Source organism: Rhinopithecus roxellana, chromosome 7 (assembly GCF_007565055.1).
Source record: "Rhinopithecus roxellana isolate Shanxi Qingling chromosome 7, ASM756505v1, whole genome shotgun sequence".
In the NCBI taxonomy this organism is placed as follows: Eukaryota; Metazoa; Chordata; class Mammalia; order Primates; family Cercopithecidae; genus Rhinopithecus; species Rhinopithecus roxellana.
This window is the reverse complement of record NC_044555.1, coordinates 96,665,320-96,683,539: the sequence shown is the minus strand read 5'-3', so window position 1 is coordinate 96,683,539 and position 18,220 is coordinate 96,665,320. Positions and strand designations below refer to the sequence as shown.

At 38.6% G+C, this 18,220-nt stretch overlaps 1 protein-coding gene across 5 annotated transcripts in view; it reads left to right on the top strand.

Annotated features, from left to right (window-relative positions):
- The window catches only part of ACSL4 (acyl-CoA synthetase long chain family member 4), an 85,944-nt gene that overhangs the window by 50,958 nt on the left and 16,766 nt on the right, over positions 1–18,220 (top strand). For 2 of the 5 annotated variants that reach the window (XM_010378624.2, XM_010378615.2), the window contains 9 exons: positions 60–588; positions 828–1,005; positions 2,350–2,459; positions 2,584–2,722; positions 5,599–5,749; positions 5,903–6,026; positions 10,129–10,200; positions 14,662–14,801; positions 15,512–15,684. In XM_010378624.2, the coding sequence (XP_010376926.1) occupies positions 238–588; positions 828–1,005; positions 2,350–2,459; positions 2,584–2,722; positions 5,599–5,749; positions 5,903–6,026; positions 10,129–10,200; positions 14,662–14,801; positions 15,512–15,684 (1,438 nt within the window). In that variant the 5' untranslated portion in view covers positions 60–237. The remainder of the gene's footprint in view (positions 1–59; positions 589–827; positions 1,006–2,349; positions 2,460–2,583; positions 2,723–5,598; positions 5,750–5,902; positions 6,027–10,128; positions 10,201–14,661; positions 14,802–15,511; positions 15,685–18,220) is intronic. The other 3 variants (XM_010378648.2, XM_010378633.2, XM_010378640.2) reach the window with 2 other exon arrangements.

The window sequence follows — 18,220 nt, the reverse complement described above, 5'->3', positions numbered from 1 at the left end:
ACTCTTTTTTTTTTTTTTTTTCTCCTGCTCTCTGCTTGGTTCATTGTCATCATCTACAGGCATACTGTATTGTCGGCTTCCAAAGATTACTAACTTATCTGTATCACTGAGATTGAACTGCCTTGGCTGTACTGCTATTCTTACTGCTGCTTCTATTATTGCCTTCTTCAGCAAAATAAGGCTTTCAAAAGCCAAAGAATAACAAGAAATAAGCACCATTTTAGAAGCCTTTCCACTATGAAACTTAAGCTAAATGTGCTCACCATTATTTTGCTGCCTGTCCACTTGTTAATAACAATATACAGTGCCCTTATATTTATTCCATGGTATTTTCTTACCAATGCCAAGAAGAAAAACGCTATGGCAAAGAGAATAAAAGCTAAGCCCACTTCAGACAAACCTGGAAGTCCATATCGCTCTGTCACACACTTCGACTCACTAGCTGTAATAGACATCCCTGGAGCAGATACTCTGGATAAATTATTTGACTATGCTGTATCCAAGTTTGGGAAGAAGGACAGCCTTGGGACCAGGGAAATCCTAAGTGAAGAAAATGAAATGCAGCCAAATGGAAAAGTTTTTAAGAAGGTAAAGTATTTTGGTGCTTTTCATTTATGTTTTAAAGAGTAAGACACATTTGTTTTATTATAAATGGAGTGCGTTTTAAATATGCTGGCATTCTATTATAGTGCTGTGTAAAACTACTCAGAAGCCGTTCGTAGCTTCTTTATGTTCACTTAAGAGCATTTTTAGAGTTTTATGCTTTGGATAGTATTTTAATTGCTTATTTGAATATACTAATATTAGGGAATGTATCACTTTAACAGTTAATTCTTGGGAATTATAAATGGATGAACTACCTTGAAGTTAACTGCAGAGTGAATAACTTTGGTAGTGGACTCACTGCACTGGGACTAAAACCAAAGAACACCATTGCCATCTTCTGTGAGACCAGGGCCGAGTGGATGATTGCAGCACAGACCTGCTTTAAGTACAACTTTCCTCGTAAGTGCCTTGTGTTTTTGGAGCGGGGAGAGAAGGGTTTTTGCTTGCATGTGAAAATTGTTTTGAGATGCTTCTGTTTTCAGAGTAGGTGTTGTTTAGCCATTTTACACATAAATTACGTCCACAATACAGTATGTAATATTGTGGCTAAAAGATATCTGATAGCTCCTGTTAAATATAACTTTTAAGAACTAATATGGGAATTGGCAGCTTTAAGGGATATGATTTACACTTTTATTTTCCAATTGGAAATGAATTGTACCTGAAAGAGTTGGAGTTTGGGGGTATTTTTCAGGGATGATATACAAAGAGTAATGATTAAAAGAACAAAAAAGCATTTCTTAGGATAATTCAAGTTCATTGCTACACTTCGAGACCTCTTATTTGACTTATTCCATTTTACATGTGAAATATGCATGTGACAACTGGAATTGGCATTAGATATGTTAGAAAGTAAAATTGAGTATGTTTCTAATACTCAAGCATTTGTTGTTGCCACTGTTTAAGAAGTAAACAATGTATTGTTCCATACTAAGTACTCCGTTGTTTGTTGAATGAAATATAACACTGTAGGGTAGGATTGAAGAACTTAAATTTCAAACAAAAAATAGATAATATGAAAATGATCCCCTATGTACCCATTACCCACTTTCAACGATCAACAGCTTGTGAAAAGTGGCTATTTTTAACCACGTTGTTTCTAATTACCAATCTAGAGCTGAATTTTCAGTTCTTTCTAAGTTCAGCAAATGTCCTTTGATTCCAACTGATCTTGGTTTAAGTTTATGTTATCTCTGGTGGCTCCTAAGGAGTAGGTCTCCTTGATCTCTCTAATTAAGGTGTGGAGGTCACCAATCACATTGGACATTGGACTCACTAAAGCAGCTTCTTAGAAGGAGTAATATTATCTGTGGCTGATCTTATGACTTAAGATCCTCAAGATTTTCAAGGACTTATCCATTCTTTGGAGGCTATGGCCAATGAAAGTATGTATCAAGAGGAAGCCCTAGCTGGGCCAGTCTGACCTGAATTAAGAGTTCAGCCAGTACCAATTGGCCTGGAGCATCTTAATTAACAGATTTTTGATCAGCTGTGGCAGTGTGAGTGTTTCTGGGTTTCTTCAGGTTTAGGAAGTGAGAGTTCTGGGAATTTGTAAGGAAAACTTTGGGCTCCGAGGGAGTTTGAAGCAAGGTTGAAGGATGGTGACAGAGACTATGAAATCAAATTAAAATATACAATGTCTTTGTGTCTCTAAGTGTACCTATTATTAAAGACTGACTTCAATAATATCCATTTCTAATAGATGTTTATTACTTAATATTTCTGTTTATTTTTATTATGTAGTTGTGACTTTATATGCCACACTTGGCAAAGAAGCAGTAGTTCATGGGCTAAATGAATCTGAGGCTTCCTATCTGATTACCAGTGTTGAACTTCTGGAAAGTAAACTTAAGGTAAATATGAAATATTCTTTTAATTCATGGTTGCATTGTCTGGCAGGACAGAAAAATATTCAGTAAGTGAATTTTTGTTGCAGGCCCAAATTTAATAGCTGGTTTTTTTCTTTCTGCCTAACAGACTGCATTGTTAGATATCAGTTGTGTAAAACATATCATTTATGTGGACAATAAGACTATCAATAAAGCAGAGTACCCGGAAGGTTTTGAGATTCACAGCATGCAATCAGTAGAAGAGTTGGGATCCAACCCAGAAAACTGTAAGTAAAGCAGTAGAAACAATTTTATTTACCTATTCCAGGATAGTTATTTCGGTAGGTTAGGGAAACAAGTGATATGAGTAAATCCACAAAAGTTCTTTGACTGAAAAAAAAAGTTTAAAACTCTTTAAAAACCATCAAGACCATATATGATTAAGATTTTCCCTCCATTTCTCCTAAAAAAAAGTAAGTTAGTAAATTTCACTAAATGATTGAGATGTAATCAGTGGTTCAGACTTTATGGCAGTTGCTGCCAAATGTTTCTTCATTTTTTAAATAACCCACTATAACCTTCCAATTTGGGCCTCATAAAAGAAAAATATCTCAGGCCTTGCATTCAGTAAACTTTCTGAAATAAATGCTTAATGCTAGTTATCTTAAGAATGTTTCAGAGGATGCAAAACTCTTTACCAAGATTAATGCTTGGATGTATTTTACCACTGAAGTGGTAGTTGGTATTTCATTTAAAGCAAGTAAGTGTACCTTGTAGCAAAATGTCAGTTGGCCATCAGGGCAGAGAGTTGAGGAAATTAATACTCCATTTGAAGAGTTTTCTTATTATGTTTAATGCCATAATACCATACTATAATGAGGAAAGGATACATTTTTGCAGAAGAAAGTGTTGGTCGAACCTCTACTCAGCTTCTGAACATTTTACTGTTAGAGAATGAACATGCGTTTATAATAACAGGTATAGATTATAGCTTTCTGCCATGTGTCCAGAATGGCAGAGAGTCTGAGATTTTACCCTGCTTGCCGGCAAACAGATGAGCCTGCAAAACTTCTTGGGGCCATAGACTTTTGGGTCTGAGATGAGGGACAGTTTTTTACTCACAACAATAGCAGTAGCCAGAGTATCATATCAACATTTGTGTCATAAGAGAGGAACTCTGAGCTTAAAGAGCCTGAATATCTTATTATCTTATTGTACTGGACAGTAAGCATGCCTTCTGTTTGCTCTGGGGAGAGACACTATCTCTTTGCATAGTCTGGAACAAAGTCAATGTCTCTGCTTGCAAGATGTGTGGAACATGAGACCCATAGAGAATTATTTCTCCACACCAGGTTGACCCTGTAAGACTGGGATAAACTTGACTGAAAAGTCCTGATTGGTAGGGATCAGTTGCAGTTCTGCTGATTCACCAAAGGGTGTTGGTAGCAAACTAAGGGGTCAGCAGTCTTCATAATTTGGTGTGAGCAATAATGTAATAGACCACATATCCCGCTTAGTTCTACTCATCTCTGCAGTAGATAGGATACATATGTTTTTGTGGTACAGACAGTTATTATGATGCCACTTTTTTGCATATTTACTTAAAAGTGGGCAGAAGCAAAGTATCACATTATGTGCTAGATTTAAGAATTTAGCGACTGCTGTTGCTTTGGTCAATCATCAGGAAATATGCAGTCCTTATGTGCTTGGTTTATAAACTATGACTATATCTTTAAAAAGCATTAAAATTAGCCCGTTTAAGTGTAACTATCTTTGTTTCAGTGGTATAGCTCACTGTTTAAAAAAAAATTTATTTTAATGTGTATAAAAATGTAAATAATTTGTGTAAAGATTTTAAAATCTGATAATCCTGTTAAACTTGTATTTAATTCTGATGATATATCTGTGGCTTCTTAGCCACTTTGGTATATTCTTGGAAGGAAAAGTGGTTACTAGGTTAGCACTATACACTGTCTTGAAAGTGGAAGCTCCAGGGTGCTGTTTAAAACTTATCACCTTCGAATTTTAGCATTGGAGTCACCTTAAAGGTCAGATCCAGTGGTTTTCAATCAGGGGCATATATGAGAATCACTTGTGGAGCTTCGTTCTATCCCGGACATATTGAATCTGAATTTTCAGAAAGGGGGTTCAGAAATAGTATTTTATTTAAGTTCTGCAGGTGATTCTGATACCCACTAGGGGTCAGTAACCACAATCTGTCCAACTGTCTTATTTTAGAGATGACAAACTGAGGCCTAAGAAGTTTATACAGAATACTCTGTCCTCCTGATACTCCAAAGTCCCAGAAATCTTTCTACGACATTGCTCTGTACACAACACTGTGGAGAGGCAAAGCACAGACAGGGATTAGGTTAAACATCCAGAAAATGGGCCAAATTGAGTCCAAAATGCTCACTGTAACCAGAATTTGATAAACATTTTTGTTTTCGGCTGGGCGCGGTGGCTCAAGCCTGTAATCCCAGCACTTTGGGAGGCCGAGACGGGCGGATCACGAGGTCAGGAGATCGAGACCATCCTGGCTAACACGGTGAAACCCCGTCTCTACTAAAAAATACAAAAAACTAGCCGGGCGAGGTGGCGGGTGCCTGTAGTCCCAGCTACTCGGGAGGCTGAGGCAGGAGAATGGCGTAAACCCGGGAGGCGGAGCTTGCAGTGAGCTGAGATACGGCCACTGCACTCCACCCCGGGAGACAGAGCGAGACTCCTTCTCAAAAAAAAAAAAAAAAAAAAAAAACATTTTTGTTTTCTAGCCCAGGCTGGAGCACAGTGGTATGACCATAGCTCACCATATCCTCAACCTGCTAGGCTCACCCAGTCCTCTTGCCTCATCCTCTTGAGTAGCAAGGACTGCAGGTGCATGCCACTGCATCCGGCTAACTTTTTTAGTTTTTGTAGAGACAGAGTCTTGCTATGTTGACCAGGCTGGTCTCGAAATCCAGGGCTCAAGGGATCCTCCCACCTTGGCCTCTCAAAGTACTAGGACTACAGGCATGAGCCACCTCACCCAGTTCGTTTTGATGATTTAAAGCAAATACTGTCTATTGATAGTTTATCATTATGCAAAATCTAAATATCCTATTATTGTTTAGTAATTTAACTTTTGAACTGAAGTAAATGTGGTGTTTTTCATTCATTCATTTAGTGGGCATTCCTCCAAGTAGACCAACGCCTTCAGACATGGCCATTGTTATGTATACTAGTGGTTCTACTGGCCGACCTAAGGGAGTGATGATGCATCATAGCAATTTAATAGCTGGAATGACAGGCCAATGTGAAAGAATACCTGGACTGGGGTAAGATAGTTCTTTAACTTTCTTCTTAGAAATCAGAGTTCATGTTCAGCATTCTCTAAACTCAATCTATATTAAAATGATAAAGTTCTTGGTATTTCTAACTTCAAATGCCTTTTCAAGAATGGTTAAAATATTTCTCTTATTTTGTTTTAGACCAAAGGACACATATATTGGCTACTTGCCTTTGGCTCATGTGCTAGAACTGACAGCAGAGATATCTTGCTTTACCTATGGCTGCAGGATTGGATATTCTTCTCCACTTACACTCTCTGACCAGGTGACAAACTTTTCATATTGGCATGATTATATGATGCTGCATAGTTTGGCTGAGAACATAATACTAGGACATGAGATATTTTAATTCAGCTAAAGCTTTCTCCTTGACATCAAAATAGCTTCCATGAACAATATGTAGCTATAGGAAATTACCCTGTGGATATGTTAGCATTGCTTTAGCTATATATTTTTAAATTACTTCTTTTTTCTTTTCTTTTGCTCTGTCGCCCAGACTGGAGTGCAATGGTATGATCTTGGCTCACTGCAACCTTTGTCTCTCAGGTTCAAGCAATTCTCCTGCCTCTGCCTCCGGAGTAGCTGGGACTACAGGCGCCTACCACCACGCCCTGCTATTTTTTTGTATTTTTAGTAGAGATGGGATTTCACCATGTTGACCAGGCTAGTCTCGAACTCCTGACCTCCAGTGATCCGCCCACCTCAGCCTCCCAAAGTGCTGGGATTACAGGTGTGAACCACTGTGCCCGGCCTTACAATTATTTCAGAATGAATAACTATTTTTATCTTTCTCTACTAGATTTTTACTCTTGAGAACTATGATAGAGAATATAAATACAGTGAGCCTTTTTGACACACTACCCATGAGCATTGGTGGGTTTTCTGGGAGGACATATGTTAGGGTTTTGGCCCAGTTTTTCCGAGATTTTTCTGGAGCAGTGCTGTCTGATACAGTAGCCACTAGGCAGATATTTAAATAAAAATTAAGTAAAATTGAAAAAAAAATTCATTTGCTTTTAGCCATATTTCTTTTTTTTTTTGAGACAGAGTCTGGCTCTGTCGCCCAGGCTGGAGTGCCCAGGCTGGAGTGCGGTGGCCGGATCTCAGCTCACTGCAAGCTCCGCCTCCCGGGTTTACGCCATTCTCCTGCCTCAGCCTCCCAAGTAGCTGGGACTACAGGCGCCCGCCTCGTCACCCGGCTAGTTTTTTGTATTCTTTAGTAGAGATGGGGGTTTCACCGTATTAGCCAGGGTGGTCTCGATCTCCTGACCTTGTGATCCGCCCGTCTCGGCCTCCCAAAGTGCTGGGATTACAGGCTTAAGCCACCGCGCCCGGCCGCTTTTAGCCATATTTCAAGCGCTCAATAGCTATGTGTGACCAATGGCTACCATATTAGGCAGCAAAGATAAAGAATATTTTTATCATCACAGAAAGTTCTATTGGTAAGGGCTGAGGCATCTCCAAAGGTAGTCTCAGCTCACCATACTAAGTTAGGATTCTTCCTTCTTCCTGTAGTTCATAGCAGAAATCCCAACAATGGGTGGGGCTAACTCATATATGTTATACCCATTTGAAATTACACACCTAATACTATTGTCCACAGTTCTGTTTTATGTCTTCTTTGGAATAGTTGCTGTAGAAAAGCTTCAACCAGGCATAGGGGGAAAAAAAAAGCCACTAAAGAAGCTGTGGGGTTCTGGATGCTGAAAGATAAAGCGAGTATAGGTAGGAATGACTTGTCTATATGTGGCTCTGCTCCTTCAACACTGGGGGCCCAGCTGTTGTTTTTCAGGCCCCCCGCCCCCCCACCTCCGGCAATGCTGCCTTTTGTTTGAGTCTCTATGGAGCATGGAGTTGGTAAGATATGTCCTTGGTGTTCACAGTTAGAAATTGTAATACTTTATTTGTAGAAATACCATTGTAGGGAAAGGCTAGATAGGTTGTATACTATTAAAACAAAAAAAGTTAAATAGTTTTTTTTTTGGACTTGAGATTCCAATCACCTTTTTTTTTTTTTATGTGTGACTCAAAGTGCACAAATATTAAGTGTACTGCTTGATTAGATTTAATAAGCATATATACATATAGACCTCTGTGATCATCACCATCTAGATTAGGAAAACAAAGAACATTTTCAGTACCCGTGAATGTCCCTTGTGTCCCCTCCTAGTCATTACCACGTTGGATTCTCTTTGAAAGAAGAATCCAGCCTCCTTTTAAAGTGGCTTTTTCTGTGAGAAAGCATTCTGTTGCAAACAACTCCTACCTTTTTACTTTAAGAAGCACAATCTTTGTATGACAGGGTGCTGCTGTGTTTGACTATACCACTCAGCTATAAATTCACATTTAAAATCTGCTAGAATAGTAATGGAATGAATAAATACACAATTCAGTTGATAAACAGAACTTGATCTAGTAAAATCAAAGTAGACCTATCAATAAGACTGAGGCTTAAACTCTAAAAAAAATTTAGTAAAATCTCTGATGATTATGTTTTATTGTCATGGGTTTTTCTTATGCTCAGAGACATTATCAAAATGTAGAAAACATTTCAGTAAACTTTGAGTATAATTTTTTTTCCCTTTATGAATTTGGAAGCCGGGACTAGCCACTCTTTGATTTTTCACTGCCTTTCTGAGAACAATAGCCTCAGTGTGGGAAAGGAGGGACAGTTGGAGTCTGTTGCTGGTCTGACATAATTCTTGCTGTCTCTTAGGCTAAGCTAGTACATTAGAAGCCTGTTCAATAAAATTCACACCTACTTTTTAAATGAACTATTGTAAAGACTCTCAATCTTACTAGGAATCTAAAACACAGGAACTTCCCTCACATAGGAAATCAGAAGGATGCAGGAGACTAGAAGCACCACATTTGGAGCCAACTGATGATAGCAATATTGTCATAACTAGGATTACTATGATCACAAGAGGACGAAATAACTGATAAAATTACTAAGAGTAAAAAAAACAAAGAAGGACTTCTTGTGGCTTCTGCTATCCTAGAACTGCTCTCTGTAGCAAGAACTGGTCAATAGCATGCAGAGGGCAACTCTGACCTGAAGGACATGAGAGCCCATTTTGTCTCTGCAGAGCAGCCCTCCTGTGTGTGGTGTACATGGTTTCTGTGTAGGTTTCCACTTGCAAATTTGCACATCCTTGCACATACATAAAACAAGTTATTTTATCTCCTTTATCCATATTAAAGAAAAGTAGGAGAAAGGCAACTTAGTTTTATCAGGAGAACCATCCTGTATATGGCCAAGCTGGTAGTTCTTATGGATCACACTGCTTAACAGCTGGTTTTCTTCTTTCCTGTATTAGCAATGGCTAACGTGTGACAAACACCTAAACTTGCAGGCTAATGAACTGTGTTGTGGCAGATTTTTATTTTTATCTTGCTTTTTCAGTGGGTTACTTTATCAACTTTTCTACCAACTGATCTAACATTTGAAATACCAAATTGTATTTATGTGTATAAGAAAGAAAGATAAAAAGAGAATATGTGCACATTTATGTATATATATATGTATCTCTACTTTGTCCCTGGCAGTGTTCTCTGTATCATACCAACTAGGGTATTACCAAATTAGAGTTTCAGTATGATGTTAATTGATGTTCATAGTGGTGTCTTTTTTTTTTTTTTTTTTTTTTTTGAGATGGAGTCTCGCTCTGTCACCCAGGCTGGAGTGCAGTGGCCGGATCTCGGCTCACTGCAAGCTCTGCCTCCCGGGTTTACGCCATTCTCCTGCCTCAGCCTCCTGAGTAGCTGGGACTGCAGGCGCCTGCCACCTCACCCGGCTAGTGTTTTTTTATATTTTTTAGTAGAGACGGGGTTTCACTGTGTTAGCCAGGATGGTCTCGATCTCCTGACCTCGTGATCCGCCCGTCTCGGCCTCCCAAAGTGCTGGGATTACAGGCTTGAGCCACCGCGCCCGGCCATATAGTGGTGTGTTTAAGATGTGGCTTTGCCTATTGGTTAATCAAAGAAAGTTAAAATCACCTTCAATTTTGTTTTAGTGTTATATCTGTCTTAATCAAGTTTTTTTGAAAATGTAGTAGTAGTCTGTGCTGTATTTGATAGTGTGTTATTAATAAGAATGTTTGATTCATCAAAATATCCCATTCTCTTCTTATCCTGGATCAAGGTTTCTCCTCTAAGGAAGGTGAAATGTGCTAGAAGCAGTTATCTGTAGCACTAAAGTACTTACACTTGAGACTTGTAGGTTATGATAGTTGTTAACAGATAATCACAAGCAGTAACAGCTCAAATTCCATGTGTAACTTCTATATTTGTTATTAATACTTGAATTACAACATGTTTTGTTAAGGTTGGTTTTCCTGATTATATTTACTTTTTCTTTAATGTAGTCCAGCAAAATTAAAAAAGGAAGCAAAGGAGACTGTACTGTACTGAAGCCCACACTTATGGCTGCTGTTCCGGTGAGTACAGAATATGAATATGAGCATAAGAGAATCGTTTATTTAATTTATTGCTCATACTTGGACCTTTTAAAAAGTAATACTCTTAGATATGTCTACATTTTAAAATAATTTTACCTTGTTGAAATCACAGCAAATATGTTCATTAAAATCTTAGGTACTGTACTGGGGAAGACAAAATGGCAAGCTTTTGTAATGTATGCCTGTTTGAGTTTGCTGATACATGAAAATTAGGTGATGAAAATGACCTAGTTCAGATTACCTACTGTGAGAATTGGTCAGACCATTTTAAGATAGAATATACTCTAAAGACCATCTTGTTTAATCTCTTAATTTAAAATACGAGGAAACTTAAGCCATCCTAGGGAGCTGAAGAATCATATACAAGGTCGAGGATCTAAGCCCTCCCAACCCTCTTATGGTGATTAAGTAAACTGAAAATTGGAGAGAGCTCCCAAAGGAAAAACGTTTAATTCTATATATTCAGAATCCTCATGTGAAATACTGCCTTAAAAACAAAAAACAACAAGATGTTACATTTTATAGCCTTGTAATGATGAATTTTGAAACATTTAACACCGTATTTCAGTTTTGTGTAATCAAATATCTTCTAGCTTTTTTATGCTTCAGAAAACTCCAGAAAGACTGTGTGTCACTACTGCTTATATTATGATCAGACTTGAAATCTTATCCCAGTATCTTTCACAGAATTACTTTTGTATATGGAAAGTCTGAGATTAGATAAGAAAGTATTCAGTCCAGATTTTTCTGAGAATTACAGATGGAAGATACTTTATGGTCGTTTTAGCTTCTAATTGCAAAATTACCAAATAACAAAGAAGTAGAATAGGTCAGAGAAGACTTTGTCTTTTTATTTAGAGGTTCTGTATAATTCATAAAGTTTTCAAACAGAAAGAAGAGGCTTCTGACTAAAACCATAATATAAAGTTGCTAATAATAGCTAGTGCAGTACTTCCTATGTGCTAGGTAGGCACTGTGCGAAATGCCTTAGATAAATGATCTCACTTAATTCTAAGACTGCAAGGTGGGCCCTGTTACCCCTATCTTACAAAGAAGGAAAGTTGCCCCAAAGCCACACAGCTCATAGGTGATGGAATCAGTGTTTGAGTATCAGTCTACCAGTCTTCTTAACCACTATGGCTGTCTATTTAGGACTGTTGTATGTTCTTGTTATTATTTCATTTTGGAAAACAATACATTGGCTTTATTATCTAGCATACAGAATTCCGTAGCAAACCTTATCAGATAACATAGGAAGAGGTAAGGGCTGAGGTGTTTAAGAAGTAATCTCCAGTAATGGGATGGCTGGGTCAAATGGTATTTCTAGTTTTAGATCCCTGAGGAATCGCCACACTGTCTTCCACAATGGTTGAATTAGTTAACAGTCCCACCAACAGTGTAAAAGTGTTCCTATTTCTCCACATCCTCTCCAGCAGCTGTTGTTTCCTGACTTTTTAATGATCACTATTCTAACTGGTGTAAAGACACATGCACACGTATGTTTATTGTGACACTATTTACAATAGCAAAGACTTGGAACCAACCCAAATGTCCATCAGTGACAGACTGGATTAAGAAAATGTGGCACATATACACCATGGAATACTGTGCAGCCATAAAAAAAGGATGAGTTCATGTCCTTTGTAGGGACATGGATGAAGCTGGAAACCATCATTCTCAGCAAACTATCACAAGGACAGAAAACCAAACACCGCATGTTCTCACTCATAGATGGGAATTGAACAATGAGAACACTTGGACACAGGAAGGGGAACATCACACACCGGGGCCTGTTGTGCGGTGCGGGGATGGGGGAGCTATAGCGTTAGGAGATATACCTAATGTAAGTGACTAGTTAATGGGTGCAGCACACCAACATGGCACATGTATACATATGTAACAAACCTGCATGTTGTGCACATGCACCCTAGAACTTAAAGTATAATAAAAAATAATAATAATAAAAAAAGAAGTGATCTCTGATTTTAGGCCTGAAGGATAAGCACAGTTAACACATAGGCTGCTTATCCTCTAACTGCCCATTGTCCGTTCTTCCCTGCTTTACTTTGTGTCTTGAGGGGCTACGTTCTATGCACAAATGACCAGTGCTTCCTTGCCTTATGACTTCTGGTTGGGTTCAGCCAATTGGAGGCCCTCATGAGAGATCAGAGGGCAGAAAGAGAGAGAGTCTGCACACTTACTACCTTTGCTCCTTTCCTGCTGGGCTGCAAATTTTAGCAGTTGTCAGGAGACCCTGTTGGTTACTCTCCTTCCCATTGTTTGTAACCAGGTCTTTCCCATGGCTAGAGTCCTCATCCAGGTTCCAATGACACTTTTCTTATTTCTTGAGGCCTTGAGATAGTAAATGGTCTCCTATGTTGCTAGTCCATTGGCACCTCATCAAATATTATCGGGTTTCCTTTTTAGCTCCTCCTATTTCTCCAGAAATAGGCCATTTAAAAGAAAAACACTTTTTATTGAGAATTATTTTTGGTAGAGTCTGTTTTTTGAGTTTGTTTCTTTCCTGGGTCAGAATGAAAGATTGATTGAATACTATAACATTCACAATGAGAATTCAGAGTAAGTCACTACTTATCAGCCGTGGCTCCATTGAACATCATGTAATGTTAGGTTGAGATAAAGGGTGACTTAATGTGCTAACCATAAACTCTGCCAATGTGTTACAACTGTATTATGTTCCTTTCTCATCAAGGCCTTGCCTAAGTCTATGATTAGTACCCAGTGCTGGAAAGAACAGTAGATATGGTTCTCACACATCTGTCTCATTCCCAAGCCCCTGCCCCCTCTCCCCTCCCCCCACCTCCCCTCCTTTTTTAAGATCTCATATACTTTTTAAGAAGGATGGTTACAGGATGTTCAAGTCCTGCTAGGGAATGATTGGGGATTCTGTCACAGATGTAGAGAAATATTTCAGTTATATAGTAGTGACTCCTCTTGTGGAAATGGAGAAAACAATATTGTACCATGCCTGAGTGCTATGTAATGGAAACTTTTTTTTTTTTTTTCTTTTGAGACGGAGTCTTGCTCTATCACCCAGGCTAGAGTGCAGTGGTGTGATATCGGCTCACTGCTACCTCCGCCTCCCAGGTTCAAGTGATTCTCCTGCCTCAGCCTCCCGAGTAGCTGGGATTACAGGCGCCTGCCACCGCGCCTGGCTAATTTTTGTATTTTTAGTAGAGACGGGGTTTCACCATCTTGGCCAGGCTGGTCTCGAACTCCTGACCTCACGATTCACCCGCCTGGGCCTCCCAAAGTGCTGGGATTACAGGTGTGAGCCACTGCGCCTGACCTGTGGTAACCTTTTTAACGGATGGTTCTGCTGTCTTCATTTGTGAGTGGCTCTATTCTAATATTAAAAGAACTGCTCATTAAGTTATTCATTATAGCATACCTTAATTTGTACTGATAATTGATATTTTAAGTATTTGGAAACACGTATTTATAAATGGGTGTGCTTTATGTAATAATTCTTGTTAATTTGTGTTAAATAATTTCAAGAAAACATCATTTAATGGTAGTCTGGGCTGTTTGGTTTTTTGTTTGTTTTGTATTAACCTTGGAGTCAATATATCTTAAACCTGGTCCTACCTCCAGTTTTTCAAGTTTGTATGAGCAAGAATCATGTTCTTTGCTTCTATTAAAATGTAATAGAAATGCTTAAACTATAGATACTTAGGATTTTAAGAAACTAATGCTTTCTGCCACGCTGTAAGAAGATTACAAAGTTGTAGTAAAAAAAGAGAAAAGCATCATGAATAGATTCAACATAGGCATTTTGGTGCTGTTTGAGATTAAGTGAATATATTGTAACAAAGAGATTTAATTTTTTTTTTTTTTTTTTTTGTGACAGCTGAGTAAATTCTCTAAACTCGAGCTAACATTTCTTAAAAATGTAGATTAACTTGGCTGGGCACGGTGGCTCACGCCTGTAATCCCAGCACTTTGGGAGGCCAAGGCGGGTGGATCACGAGGTCAGGGAATCGAGACCAGCCTGGCTAACACAGCAAAACCCTGTTCTACTAAAAATACAAAAAATTTAGCTGGGTGTGGTGGTGGGGGCCAGTAGTCCCAGCTACTGGGGAGGCTGAGGCAGGAGAATGGCATGAACCCAGGAGGTGGAGCTTGCAGTGAGCCGAGATCCTGCCACTGTACTCCAGCCTGGGCAACAGAGTGAGACACCATCTCACAAAAAAAAGAAAAAAAAAAAATTAACTTAATGTATAGAACTGAAGAAACCCCTATAGCTGTCCTTAGTCTTTTTGAAGTAGTGAACAAGGAGTGAAATTAGTTATATAATTAAAGAAACAAATATGTCCATTATGCTAATGACTTTTACCCAAGACGTTGCAAGTGAGGTATCTTCAACTAAAGACTGTCTCCATTCTTTTCAGATAATTGAATATTTTGTTTTACTTTCAGGAAATCATGGATAGAATTTATAAGAATGTTATGAGCAAAGTCCAAGAGATGAATTATATTCAGAAAACTCTGTTCAAGATAGGGTATGATTACAAATTGGAACAGATCAAAAAGGGATATGATGCACCTCTTTGCAATCTGTAAGTACATTTCATAGACTCTGTGGTTTGAGCCTTTAATTTTTTTTTCTGCTTTTAAATCCAGAAGATGAATAAATAAATGGAAAGTTAATTCATTTGAATATCACCACCATGATCATAAGTTTGAATTTCTCTTTTATTCTAAGTTTTATTGTTTATACAGCAAGCAGAGGACTCTGATCTTGGCAATTTAACAGATTTTAATAATTGAGTATGTATTTAAGATTTATTTATAAAATTTAGTCTCATGAAGAAAAACTAAAATAGACTTTTGAATCAAGACACTTGAGCTTAAAAAATGTCATTTCTAACTAAAAAAAGTGACCTTCATTGCATGAAGGTTTCTGATTTATTGTATTCATAAAATAGTGTTGTAAGTATATGAACATAACCGTTATTTTAAATGTGATACTGAGGAGTGGGGATGGGGAAGCATTTTTTATTGGAAGCGAGATAACATAAGTGATCATTTACTTGTGTCAGCATAGTTTCCCGATACTGTACATTATCTTTCTTCATTTTTAAAGAGTTTTTTCTGGCATTTTTTCAAGGCGTTACTGGTTGTTGCCTTGTTAACCTCTCATTCTCACCGTGATTCTGACACTGAGATGTTCAACCAGTTGAGGAATCTTTCCCAGAGCTTATGAATTAGTGTGTTGCCAAGAATAATGTATGCATACATTAAAATCATTTATCCTCCGTTTATCAAGGTTACTATTTAAAAAGGTGAAGGCTCTGCTGGGAGGGAATGTCCGCATGATGCTGTCTGGAGGGGCCCCACTATCTCCTCAGACACACCGATTCATGAATGTCTGCTTCTGCTGCCCAATTGGCCAGGGTTATGGACTGACAGAATCATGTGGTGCTGGGACAGTTACTGAGGGTAAGCATTGTTAAGGTGGTAAATATTCTGTATCAGATACTACTAATAAAATATATTTGCATTACCTTTGGAAACCATGGTAACTTTAAAATACCTCTTAACTAATATCAGATTCATTGCAACTTTAAAATACCTCTTAACTAATATCAGATTCATGGCAAATCAATGTAGTTTTAGTTTATGAATTCTTAGTTATAAGAAGTATCATGTGGACCCTTTAATTTTAAGCCTTATAATTTTTTTTTTTTTTTTTTTTTTTTTTTTGAGTCGGAGTTTCACTCTTGTTGCCCAGGCTGGAGTGCAATGGCATGATCTTGGCTCACTGCAACCTCCACCTCCTGGGTTCAAACGATTCTCCTGCCTCAGCCTCCCAAGTAGCTGGGATTACAGGCGTGTGCCACCACGCCCGGCTAATTTTTGTATTTTTAGATGGGGGTTTCACCATGTTGACCAGGCTGGTCTTGAACTCCTGACCTCAGGTGATCTGCCTGCCTCGGCCTCCCGAAGTGCTGGGATTACAGGTGGTGAGCCACCATGCCCAGTCGCCTTATAAATATTTATGCCACATAGTCAGTCCTCAAAATCCTGTCACCCTGGTCCTTTAGTCTTCTTTCTCTAAATGATCGCTTCTTTGGAGAACCGTACTATTAAAAATGAAGTATCACTTTTATGCTCCCCCTTAAATCTGTGTTCCTGTCCTGACTTCTTTGCTTTCCCGTTTGTTATTTTTCAACAGCCTAAAGCGAATTTTCCCAACCTTGACAATGTTCAGATTTTGAATCCGATGATTCTTTGTTGTTGAGGACTCTTGTATGCATTGCAGGATATTTAGTTGCCAAAGCAGATATTTATGGGCTCACCCCAGCTGTGACAATGAAACGTATCCCCAAACATTGCCAGATATCCCCTGGGGGGCAAAATCACTTTAGGTTGAGAAACACTGGGGTATAGAAATTGTATTTTTGGATAATCTTATTTTTGCTTTAAACTCATTGTGTCCAAAATCAATGCCATTATTCTAAACTGTCTCTCTATTGACAAATTATTTGTTTGTGTGAGTGGTATCACCATCCTTAAAGTCATTCCAGATACCAGATCATTCCTTCATTAGGTTTCTCCTTTCCCCCCATACCACCTTTGTTGTGCAACATTTTATTGCTCCATTCTGCTCTGACCTAAAACCCTTTTTTTTTTTTTTGGAGACAGAGTCTTGCTCTGTTGCCCAGGCTGGAGTGCAGTGGCACAATCTCAGCTCACTGCAACCTCCGCCTCCCAGGTTCAAGCAATTCTCTTCCCTTAGCCTCCTGAGTAGCTGGGACTACAGGCATGTGCCACCACACCCAGCTAAGTTTTGTATTTTTAGTAGAGGCGGGGTTTCACCATGTTGGCCAGGCTGGTCTCGAACTCCTGACCTCAGGTGATCACCCACCTCAGCTTCCCAGAGTACTAGGATTACAGGCATGAGCCACTGCGCCTGGTCTGACCTAACAGCCTTTTAACAGCTGTGTCTGCCTACATTACGTCACTTCTAATGTATCCTGTATCCTTCTATTAGATACATCCACCTCACCCACTGCTTGATACCTGATGTATCAAATCTAAACACCTCTTTACCTAGCTTTCAGGACATCTTTAATCTGATGCTAGTGTACTTATCCAACATCATTTTCCGTTATTCCCCACATATAAACATGCCTGGCTCTTCTCTCCAGACCAGCCAGTCTTCTTACTGTTTCTCATGAAGGCATTCTTGGTCTCACCACTCTGTATTTTCTTTTCCCTTCTCTTGGAATGAATGTCCTTTTTGCTAATTGATCACAACCATCTTTTAATGCCCACTTTTCAATAATGTCTTTCCCAACTACTTCATTTTGCATTGATTGTTTGAGTCTCTAAGCTGCTATTGTGCTCACCTTCAGTGCCATGCAGTTTAGTATTTAAATGTTCTCTGAATTGTTTCACATGCATTTCTTCCCAGTTCATTCCTAAGGTCATTGAGTGCAGGGTCTTCTTATCTCTCCTGTGTTTTCTTCACAACAGTTAATATAATGCTGTTTACATAATAGGCTGTCCATAAATATTTTTTTATTGCTAGCAATAATCACAAATTACAAAGGGATATCATCATCATGATGGTGTTTGATAACAACAGCTAGCATCTTTTGAAGGATTAGCTTGTGCCAAGAAGTGTTAAGCATTGTCCATGTATCATCTCATTTAATCCTCACAGCACATCCCTGTATGAAGTAGCTTTTGTTACTATCTCCATTTCATAGATGAGGAAGTGGAGGCTTAGAGAGGCTAAGTTACTTGTCCATGTTACACAGCCAGTGAGTGGTAGAGCAGGAATTCCGATTAAAATCTATGTTATGACAATCTTAGGTAGATAACGGTGGAGCCATCTCTCCTCCTTTAACAGATTTTTGTACTTAATTACATAAAATATAACCATGAAAAGCAAAAATGATGTAACAACAATGGAATCCATCACACTATTGAAATGGAGTTGAAATACTGAAAAATGATCACGCTTTCC